The 12,174-nt window shown below is 36.2% G+C and overlaps 1 protein-coding gene across 5 annotated transcripts in view; it reads right to left on the minus strand.

Moving 5' to 3' along the window:
- SDCCAG8 (SHH signaling and ciliogenesis regulator SDCCAG8) overlaps positions 1–12,174 on the minus strand; it is a 107,398-nt gene that overhangs the window by 71,729 nt on the left and 23,495 nt on the right. For all 5 annotated transcript variants that reach the window (XM_035320802.1, XM_035320801.1, XM_035320805.1 and 2 more), the window contains one exon: positions 8,267–8,383. In XM_035320802.1, coding sequence (XP_035176693.1) covers positions 8,267–8,383 — 117 coding nt within the window. The remainder of the gene's footprint in view (positions 1–8,266; positions 8,384–12,174) is intronic.

A 12,174-nucleotide genomic window follows, 5' to 3' on the forward strand; every position in this document is an offset into this window, starting at 1 on the left:
ACCAAGCATGATTTATATTTGAAGTTCTACAGTTTGAAGCATATAGTGCCTTCTACAGTTTCTTGAAACTCTTAGAAGAAGTGTTTCACTTCTCATTCATTAGTTCTTGATGAGTTTACAAATAGCCCTCTGATTTTCACAATGCATTTTTAGGTGAGCACACTGGAGATGCTCATTCAGTGAAATAAATGCAACTTACTGGAAAACATATAGTAGCCCTCAAATACTGGATCAACCTTCATATACCCTCTTTGTGAATTATCTGAAATTATCTTCACCTAACAATGCTTATGTATGTTGTAAAAACGTGCTGTTTAATTAACTAGACATTTCTTTATCTCTACAAAATCTGATAAAATGAAATAATAAAGTAATTTCATTCAAAACAAGCTAAATTAAAGATTAAAATAATTGCCTAATTCTTTTCATACTGATGCTGATTCTATTGTATGCAGAAAAATGGAACTTTAAATTCCAAACTAGCAGATGTTTTTCATAGAATTTTAAATAGCAGCAAAGCTGACAGAAAAGACAAATGCTTTTTTTAAAAAACAAATGAGAATGATTAAGCAGTGATAAAAAACTCACACTCTGAATTAAATGCAAAAACAACTCTAGAAGCCTTTTAGCAAATCAAAAATATACTAAAATCAAATGACTTAATAAGTGATTTATGACATTCACTGTTATACCAGTACTCTTACACATCAGGTAGGAAAACACAATATAACCTGAAAAATAAATTCTGCACTAATTATACCACTGCAGAAATTCTGCAGTATAATAGTTCTGGAGTGGAAGGTATTTTCATGACTTTACAGTATTTTCTTTTCTTTGTTTTATATTTCATTATCTTAATTTTTATATATTAAAGGGATATAAAATAGAACCAAGAAATAGAATAATAAAGGTAAAGTAACAGAAAGTGAAGGATAATTACTATGATTGTTCATGTTTGCAGATACACCCCCAAAAGGCAATCAACATCTGTAAAATCACATACACTTCAGAATAAAACATAATAAAATTTTACAGGTCCCGATGCTCAGATGCTTAGTTTCACTTACTAAAATAGCCCTTCAAAGCACAGAAATTATTGATAGTGCGCAAGACTGAGGCTAAAATTAAGCTCTCCAATATGGCCTTTCAAGTACACTTAAACACGATATATAACAGCAACATGGAAGTTTTGCATTGTCTAACTCTAATCTCAATCAATGCTACTTATTTATCTACTAATTAATCAGGGACAGAACAGTCATACCCTATCATAGCAATGAAACTTTTTTTTTAAAAAAAAAAACTATAAAAAAGAACAAGCAGTGTTTACAGCAAGATTTCAAGGTATTCTACTTGGAGGAAAGAAAACTAGTAGCTCACATGCAGCAGGGGTCACTTGGAGACATTTCTATCCTAATCCGGGTATCAATCAAGCAACTCTCGGATCTGAGCGGTCTCTAAACCTCAGACCTCCCAGGCATGGCCATCTGACATAGCATATTGCACCTGAAGAACTATCCAACTTAGTAAGGAGAGTTAGGGCCATCACGAGGTTAACCCCCGCCAGGTCCCAACAATGTTTTTCTCCCCTTTGAATTCTATGTGAATTGCTGCTACTTCCTATTCAAAGCTGAATAAGGATACAAAGCAGTTACGAAAAATAAATCTGTTTTTAAAGAGTAAACCTTTTCAACTGAAGTCAATTCTCAAAAACCACAAAACAACTGCAAATTCTACAAATCACTTAGCCCAAAACAGAAATCCTAAATCAGACATGAAATTGAGAACTCTTTCATATATTGACAGGAAAGACAATTGACATAAGCAGAAACACAAGAACAGAAGCATCCCCAATAAACACACAGGGTTCCTTTGAAAGGTTTTCCCCATGGCCACTTCATGAATCAATTGACTTCCCGAAGACCAGGGGGCCAAGCAAAGATACCTTCTACATAAAAAATGAAGGCTGCAATTTGTTGGATGGCTATTATTCCAGCCTGATCTAGTGGGAGTCTCGCAATCCTCAAACGCAAGTAGTTTTGTAACCACATCACCACTTAGACTGCAAAGAAATGTAATGACACCTGGCAATACTGTTGCACCCTGTGTGCCCTACCAAAGCAAAAAGCTTTAAGACCAGAGCCATCAGCTATGCAAAAGTCAGGAGCAACAAATCCTCTGCTTCCAAAACATTTGGGAACCAAGAGGCACGGTGTTGAACTTTGCTAGAAAGGAACAGGGGTCTTGAAATGACAAGGAATAGCATGGAGGAAGGATGATATCAAACATTTTTAAATCCCATCAAAGCAAAGTTTCTATCTGTTAGTTACTTGCAGTCAGGGCAAGAAAAAATTGAAAGACAAGATTCATGTTGCTAAGTATATATTTATGAATATGTACACATTTTTTTTAAATTAAGCAGTATTCTTATATGGCTGTCCTTGTGCAACTCTTCTTAGAGAGCAACATGGCCCCTAGATATTGTGGATAAGTGACTTGGAAAACAAGCAATACTATTTCAGGACCAAAATTTCCAAACTCATAGACAACATTGTTGTACTAGAAATTAGCTCAGCAGCCACTAGCAGAAAATGATTTTCTACTACAGCGAAATAAGTTTGTTTGTTTGTTTTTTTTAAAGGACTGAAGTTGTGGGTGAGTGTGCAGAGGGAAAATAGGGTGATGGAGAATAGATGGCTTGCTTGCTGACAAAGGAATTTCAGAAAAGGAAGGATGCATATAGAAACAAATGGAGATTACAACTCCTTCACTATTGAAGAAACAGGAGGATAAAACTTCTTTTATCCTTTCAGACATGTATTTCGTATGACTGATGGAGGACTGTCTTTTTTTTTTCTTCCCCCCCCCGGTCAACATTAAGAAAAGCTACAAAATGACAACAGACAAGTGATAGTCAGGGACTTTTACACTCTTTTTCTTCTGAGTAGATAAGTGATGGCAAATGGTGACAAAACCACCATTTTTCTAGTCCTAGAAAAAATATAGAGAAAACAAGTGTTTCTGTAAGTAAAACATTTATGCGCACTACACCAAAAGCTGTGCAATTCTTTTCTTATTTCAAATAACATTTAATGCACATAAATGATTTTATGTGCTCAAATGGTAACACCACTCTTGATGATAGAACATGGACCAGTGTTACTTGGGGTTACTTGCAGCTATGAGAAATAAAATCCTGATGACTAACATGGGCTGACAGAGCTCAGCTCACTCCTCTTAGCAGCCCTGCTGCTCTGAGGAAGCAAACCGGTACAAAAAATGTGGAGCAGTATAAAAGAGTTCTATTACTGGGAATCCCAGTCCAAGGGATATTTCTCATGAAAAGAGAAGAGAGTGCATTGAAGACCAGTCATCCTCACTGATCATTGAGGATGGCTGACAGAGGAAAGCAAAGCTATAGCAGCAGCCATATCATAACTGCAATTAGACATTTCCCTTGTTACATACTGCAGGGCTCCTTATCAATGTTTTTCCTCAAAAAAAAATTTGAGTTGAGTCTAGTAAGTCCAATCATAAAAACAAACATGATACTCCTGAACAAGTCAGGAAATTATTATCAAAACAAGCCCTAAAGAAACATTTCATTCCCTCCTCATTTACCGATTTTCACATCAGTGTGCTGCAAGTCAAAAAGAAAAAAAGAAGGAAGGAAGAAAGGAAGGAAAAAAAAAGGAAAGAAAATACATTAGAAAGAGTTTGGTTATAGTGGAAGGTTATCACATAATTTTTGTTTTACTTAAGGCTTTCTTGTCCAAAACATTTTTTTTTTGTTACTCTCAAGGCCATTATATTCAAGGTCAAACTAGGTAAGAAAATTGGATCTTAAGAATTTCAAGATGTCTGCAATGTTTTTTTTGTTTTTTTTTTTTCCCTTCTTCCTCCTTGACAAACAGCACTCAAATTTGTTTAACTTAATAGAAGTTCTTTTAAAAACAGAACTTGCAGAGGATCTTTGTAACTAATGGGGTCACAAAATCTTCAGTATAAAAGTGAGCATTCTTGTAACAGTTCTTCTAACTTCTGGCATGTAATCCTAACCCTTCTTCAACAGGGTTATCGAATCTTGCAGTTTTATTGAGATTCAAAACATCTGGTGATATTCTAAATGTCCCAGCTTGTGAAAAGCCTAATCTTTTAAAGCCTGACTCATGGAAGCCTGATATCTATTCATAAGGCGATATTTGAGGGGATCAGTGTCTTCAGAAGATCCTATTTGTTTTGCATCAGATACACTCTCTGCATTTCCAGGATATACACCCAAATTCTGGACCTGCTTTATTTCTGATGAAGACAGAGTCAGTAATCTCTCCATTTATAATGTCTAAATTAGGTTACTATAAATCATGGGTTTATGACAAATGAGATAAACATTCCCAAAATACCTTTTGGCAAAATGCTTTTGGACTGCTATTTTGCCAGATTTTTATTTGTCTGCAAAATTGTCATTCCATCTATAGTGCATATAGACATCATTTACGTTCTGTCATACAACACAGAAACACACTCATGTACAGCTCTTCCCATGTGTAGAGGTTGCGCATATCAGTGACTCCAGTATCTCTTTATTTGGGCTCAGAAACTTCTGTACATTACGTACAGGCAACTCATAAAAAGCAGGGGGGGGGGGGGGGGCCCCGGGGGGGAGTGGGGAAGTATAGTATTTCTGGAGCTTTTCATTCTGTCACCTACGAGGTACACAGCAGAATTCTGCTATTCCCTGCTTCAAACTGCATTTGGAAAATTTTAAAGATGTTATTAAAAAAAAGTTTGTTTGTTTTTCAGTTTAAGAGTAGAAGCTAAGATTTCTACAAAAAGTATTTTTCCAATTTTACATAGTAAAATAAAATTTAAAGGACTGAGCTTCTGAAGTTGGATTGAACACATCCTGTTGCTTTATTAGAAGGCCCTAACTCCCAGTGGTGTCACACTACCCCTCAGAACTCTCTAATAATGAAGATGCCCAAAGTGGCTGAGACTACATAAACCAGTAATACAAACTGTTCACTTCTACATGCTGAAGCTTGCAAGATTTTATAAACCAAATGAAAATGATTTACTGACAAATAGAAACAAATGATTAATAGTAGACTTCATTTTTATTCTTATAATGCAGGGCAGAAGAGAGCAAGTAATGCTAATCTGAGGAAAAAACGACTTCATATTTTCAGAAGAGAAATTTCTACTAGAAATGCACAAATCATGCCATGCAGTGCTTCCAAATTCACAGAAAAAGTATTACAAAATTGAAGTCCCTCAGTGTCAAATATGCCACAATTTTTGCTCTGATAACAGCCATTTAGGCTAGGGCGTGACTTTCCTCCAATATAGCTGTGCTAGTACAACCCCTAGTGTGGACACTGTTTACTGCCATGAAGGCATTACACCCGCATAACTTATAATACTTTACCTTCTTCGGAACAAGTATTTTATTTCAGCACAGCTACAACCACAACAGGAGAGCTGAGACAGAAAAAGAGAGGGCAGTAGGTTATGCTACTTTATAATATATACTGGGCCGGATGAGCAGATGCAGTTTTTGTGTTGAGAAACTGTGTGGTACATGCCTCCCTCCTCCCTCCCCCGGCCCAAATCCTAATGGGAATCAGGATCATGATGGATGATATTACAAAATACTTATTCAATGTAAATGGTAGCATTGTTCATTGCTTCTTTATCTTATTTTAAGATACATTTATATCAAATGTTAGTAACAGGTAGTCCTACCAAAGTGCCAATATTTGAAATTAGTCCAAGCTGAGTAATAAATACAGAAAAGTAGACATTAAGAAAAAAAAACAGCACAGAAGACCAAACAATTTCCTTTAATTTTTCTAAAGGATACAAATTCATTTTAAAAGAAATTTATAAATATCATCTTTAGTTTATCTGATCATCTTAAATTGTACATATGGGAATTTGTGACTGTTCTGGCACACCTGGATAACATTAATCCTTTTTAGAAAGTCATGACATATAAACTAAAGTACAGCTTCAAAACTAAAATTTATTTGTGTAATTAAAAAAATACAATTACATAAAGAAACAGGAAACTCATGTTCAATATATCAAAAGTGAACTTTAAATAAGATTTTTTTTTCTTTTTAAACAGAAAAATGCATAGTGACACTGTTTATACACTATTGTCTCTCTACTTTTAAAAAATAAAATATGTATTTATTATGAACAGATGGTGGCCAAGGAAGGTATCAACTCTGTCTTAGCCAGAAGGTCAGGTCATGGCTGAGAGACCAAAGAACAATTACCATTTGCTATTTGGTGCCATATAAGCTGAAACATTTTAGGGTTTTCTTTAAATACAAAGCTAAATGTGATTAAGCTGTTTTCATTTAATTTATAGGAAATGATTTGCAGTGACTTAACTTTTTTTTTTTTAAGCAAAGTTAATGAATGACCCCAAAAAACAAACACTCCTTTTGGTCACCTTTTAACACGTTAAATAATACTAATACCTATTAAATAATATTAGTACCTATACAGAACTTTCTTGACTATTAGAGTCACAGCTATAAAACACTTGCTAGATACTGAGCTTAAGTATTTAAAAAAATAGTTTGTTTTCCTTCTTTCCCCCCCCCCCCCTCCCTTCCTTTAAAAAGGAATCATATGTAAAGAACAATTACTTTAGGTAATTACGGAATTACTCTAATAATCTTCACCGACAGGGAGTACCCCTCCCATCACTTCACTTGAATTATATCAAATTATAAATTACCACATTTTGGTGTATTCGTTCCCACACTGAATAAAATTCCAGTATGTCAATACATGAGGTTAAAATATTTTGTTAAATTTTGCAATTTGCTCAGAAGGCAATCCTGAAGCAAGCTGAAGAACAGAATTTAAAATCCAAGATACTTCTTCAAATATCTTATTAAACACATCCTGTTTTATTTGTATGCCAAGATTATGCCAACTCTCTTATCTGTGATATCTGTCAAGATACAGACGACAAGCCTGCTTTTTGTTTTTTTAAAGTGTCCTTAGGCCTAAAGGATGCAGGAGGAAAGAAAAAAACCAAACCAAAACAAAAAACCTGAAAACAAAAGGCTTTGGAAGGGCCCTGTTTTTCTGGGCTGTATGATTTTCCTTTACATATTTAAGAGTTATTTTATCTAGTAAACTTTTGCTTTTTGATTTTAGGTACCTTTTGATTATAATTTGAATTAATATGGTTTGTAGTCCAAGCTCATACTTTAGTATACTTACTGTTTTAGTAAACTTACTGTCCTATATGCAGATTTTGGGCAACTGGTAATTAAAATGTCATTTTGGAAATACTGCTTTTTTCCCTACATATTTTCTTATACAAGATATGATTTGTTAACTTATTTGCAAGAAAAAATATTTAACATCTGTTGGATAGACTGCTCTAAGTGCAAAATCCATATAAAATTATGTTTCTGTGCATCTTATACATTCTTCTGTGTATTCAGAAGTCATTCACTCTCATGTGAAAAATCACAGCTTATGAAGGAATAACTACAAGGTTACTACAAATGGATAGAACCTCAACAAAAAGGGCACTTCAAAAGATAAGGAGCATACCAGTTGAAGCTGTTTGCCAAGTTTGTTGTAGATCATCCTAATAATCCTTCTTATTGTAAGGGATGTTTTCTCACAGTCTACCTGTAAAGCATATACTGCCTTTTTCTATTTGTTTAAACCACAGTTTTAGATAATCAACAACCAACATCTACTGGAATTTTTATTTTTATTTTTCCTAAAAGGACTTTTTTAAAAAACTATTTTTAAAAAACAACTTTTCCATGAAGCCTTGCATTTGTTAACCTTGCATCTTTAAAGAAACTGGAACAGATTCCAACCCCCCCTTCGTATAGTTAGGTTATACTTGGACTTCTTACTGTTTTGTCACGCTATATGTATACCTAATTACATGTGGATTTATTTGTGAGAAAAAAGTGTATAAACATATGTATACAGTATATACAATTCAAGTACATTGTATGAATTCATATGATAGAGTAATTCTATATGAAAACATGGGATGAGTACTATGTAAAACTGAACATACTAGGGCTGAAAACAAGAATAAGATAACCAAGAGGTATTTATTTATCAGTAACAGCTGGCTCATTGCCATTAATTTAGAAACCGTTTAACAGTAATAAATGACCACTATTAGAAAAACGAATCATTCTAACTTCCAAAATAACCCTATTTAGGCTTCTAATAACTGCAAAGTTATAGCAGTATCATCTCTTACCTGGTCCTTAATTTCAAGCTCCCTTATAGTTTTTGTTCTGTACTCTCTGAGCTCCTTTTCTGCCTCATCCTTCTTCATTTTGGTTTGATTCAACTGATAGCGCATTTCTCCACACACCTGTTAGATTATACAGACAACATGATCTGTAGCTTGAAGAACCCATAGCCCAGGGTTTGCAATTAGATCTTTTGGTGCCCTCTAGAGGCCGTTTTAATGTAACATATTTCAATTTACAGATATTTTAAGACTACATATGGTAAATGTTTTTATATAAAAAGGTGGATCTGAATTCTCTATATAGTGATTAACTTTGAAATATGCAGTGCCTTCTAGATTCAATTATATTTGGATCAAGATTTTGCTAACTATAAATATTTATGTTGTAAATATATGTGCTACTAAACACTGTTAAACTACTGTTGCTTTCATATTCTTCTCCCATTCTCTTTAAAATCCCAAGAAAGTCTATGTCAACACTTTCAAAACCTAGAAGTAAAGGATCTAGCACACTCCTATATAAGGGCATAGTTTCTTGTCTTGCCAACTCTCCGCTGTTAAGAAAGAAAATGTTTAGATGTTAATACAATAATTTTCAAAGTTGAATCAGAGCACTACAGACTTACTACAAAATGAGAATAAATTATTTTTCAAAATGCCTGTATCACATATATGCATGTGCCAGAAGAAAGGGATCAAAGCAACATCTAAAGAAATTTAATATCACTTCCACAAAGCCAAGTACTCTGTGCTGTTGAGATGTTCAGTGTCATATCCCTCTTGCTTTTTTTTTAACATATATTTTTTCTTTTTTTTTTTTTTTTTTTAAACACCTGAAGACAGCTCCACTTCAAAAGGGCCTGAGGGAGAGAGCCCAATCCCTCCCACAAAACTAATGCTGTGCAGGGCTATTACTCTCCCATTTCCCTAAGATTTTTAATGGATTCTATTTAAATTTATCTGCTGGAAATGGAGGATAGGGGACAAGCTGTCTGCTTTTTATACTTTTCCTGTGCAATCACCTCAAATTTGTGCCTATTCGTTTTACCTTAATACGAAACAAACCTATGCAAGATTGCCATCCCTCACATTCTCCAGTGAAAACATGAATGTGTTTACTTGCAGCCACTCTCAGAGAACTTTATTTCCAACTCACCCTGTTTGCCTGCCCTGTTTATACTTTCAGACTTGCTTCCTAAATATGCACATTTTTAATTTGCTGCTAGCCCACTGTACTTCTCAGCAACCTTCTCTCACACATTCTACAGTCTAAATTCATTTTTAATTTTCAGTCTCTTATCTCTTCACATTTCCCCCCTTAAAAAAAAAAGAGGGAAAAGTAAATATGCACAGGGCAATCAGATAACCTTATAGAAGAAAACAAAACCAACTGTTGTAACTACAAGGAAGCATCACCTACAAATTAAAAGCACTAGAGGGCAGAGGGATCATTTTCTTGGAGGAGAGCTTGTGAATTTAGCCCCAGTGCAAATAATGGAAAGCAGCAAATACTCTGAAGACTGTGTATGTTCTAAAGTGTTTTTTTCTTTATTTATTTTTTAATATGAAATACGATATGCAACTGAAAAATCCTAAAATGCAGCTACATAGATTGCCAGCTCTGTCTTCCTAATTCCTTCTTTCTTTATATTAAGAATGAACAAAACATGGTCTGTCCCTTCCTCCAAGGGAAATCACAGAATCACAGAATTTCTAGGTTGGAAGAGACCTCAAGATCATCGAGTCCAACCTCTAACCTAACACTAACAGTCCCCACTAAACCATATCCCTAAGCTCTACATCTAAACGTCTTTTGAAGACTTCCAGGGATGGTGACTCCACCACCTCCCTGGGCAGCCTGTTCCAATGCCTCACAACCCTTTCAGTAAAGAAGCTCTTCCTAACATCTAACCTAAAACTCCCCTGGCGCAACTTTAGCCCATTCCCCCTCGTCCTGTCACCAGGCACGTGGGAGAACAGACCAACCCCCACCTCTCTACAGCCTCCTTTAAGGTATCTGTAGAGAGCGATAAGGTCGCCCCTGAGCCTCCTCTTCTCCAGGCTGAACAAGCCCAGCTCCTTCAGCCGCTCCTCGTAGGACTTGTTCTCCAGGCCCCTCACCAGCTTTGTCGCCCTTCTTTGGACCCGCTCAAGCACCTCCATGTCCTTCTTGTAGCGAGGGGCCCAAAACTGAACACAGTACTCGAGGTGCGGCCTCACCAGAGCCGAGTACAGGGGGACGATCACCTCCCTAGCCCTGCTGGTCACACTATTTCTGATACAAGCCAGGATGCCGTTGGCCTTCTTGGCCACCTGAGCACACTGCTGGCTCATATTCAGCCGACTGTCCACTATCACTCCCAGGTCCTTCTCTGCCTGGCAGCTCTCCAACCACTCATCTCCCAGCCTGTAGCTCTGCTTGGGATTATTACGCCCCAGGTGCAGGACCCGGCACTTGGCCTTGTTAAACTTCATGCAGTTGACCCCGGCCCATCGGTGCAGCCTATCCAGATCCTCCTGCAGAGCCTTCCTACCCTCGAGCAGATCGACACACGCACCTAACTTGGTGTCATCTGCAAACTTACTGAGGGTGCACTCAATGAATAAAAAAATACAGTTATCCTTGCCTTTGTCTCCTCTGGACATAGCACAAATTGAGTAACACAGAAAAATCAGCAGATGGTGCTGTCCTAATAACTGATTCTTCAGCCTCCTAGTAGTTCATAACAAAGGTTAAAAAAAAAAGTCACCCCAAACTCCCCCCCCCACCCCCCGACTTCTTGTACATGCAGGGGAAAAAGCATTTCAGATATAACTCAAAAGGAAAATCATTGGTATTTACTGTTTTTAACAATGGCAATCTGAGTTTAGAAATGTGTCCAAGCCATAAGCGTATTTAAATGTCACACAACCAGTTCAAACTGTCATAGCAAAGTACATAGTCCCGATAGCTCGGTTATTAGAGCTTTCCTCCAGGACATGTAAAAATTCTCACTTGAGCACATGGTCATGAACACCCTCTTCCAGGTCCTCAGGACAATGCACTGAAAACATAGCAATGACTATTGCAAAGTAGCCACCTATTCAGCTTTGAATCACTTAATGTTAACTCAAGCAAGGACTGGAACCACGGTGTCACCTCTCCCTGGAAATTGCTTCAGATTAGTATGTTATACTTGTTCCTTCAAACCAATGGATGTTCATACACATCACTTCCCTCCTTCCTTAGCTCCCTCCATGGATGGCTACAGCCATCCATGAGCCCAGTCTGGCAAAAAGTAAAGCTTTTACGTTTCAGAAGTGGTGAAACAAACTGTTTTGACATTCTTAAAATGCTCTTTTTTTGTTTGTTTTTCAACTGAATTTGCATCAAGTTTTCTAATGTTTGGTTGGCTCTTTGCTGTCAATTTTCTGCAATACTTCCTTCCACCTATTTCTACCAGCAGTGGCAGCTGAAGAGGACAGACTGTTGAAAACTCTCCAGAAGGGGAGGCCTAAAGAATGAATCGCTCCCCAAAATCTTGCAATTAACTGCTAGGTAGGTAGGATTGGCCCTAGAATTACTGGGCAGCCATAAAGACACTTCAAAAGACTAACAAATTTTCATTTGCAGTTTGTCAATTCTATAGAAATTTAGCATCCCCCATATAGTTATTTCTATAAAAAAAGTGACTGATATAACTAAGCTAATAAAAAAACCTACTGCAATAATATATCATCCTCCAGCATAAGTTTTAGAAAAAAATACTTGCAGTCCTTCTCATGTTATGACACACATTAAGGTTCTAATTGGTTGAGAAACATGCAAAATAGCACACCCTAAAGTGATACATATACATAAATAGATCTTACGTGAATACCCTTTTAAAAGCAGTGTATTATATATAAAAGTAGAAGTAATGTATGTATTT

Source organism: Oxyura jamaicensis, chromosome 3 (assembly GCF_011077185.1).
Source record: "Oxyura jamaicensis isolate SHBP4307 breed ruddy duck chromosome 3, BPBGC_Ojam_1.0, whole genome shotgun sequence".
Taxonomy (NCBI): domain Eukaryota; kingdom Metazoa; phylum Chordata; class Aves; order Anseriformes; family Anatidae; genus Oxyura; species Oxyura jamaicensis.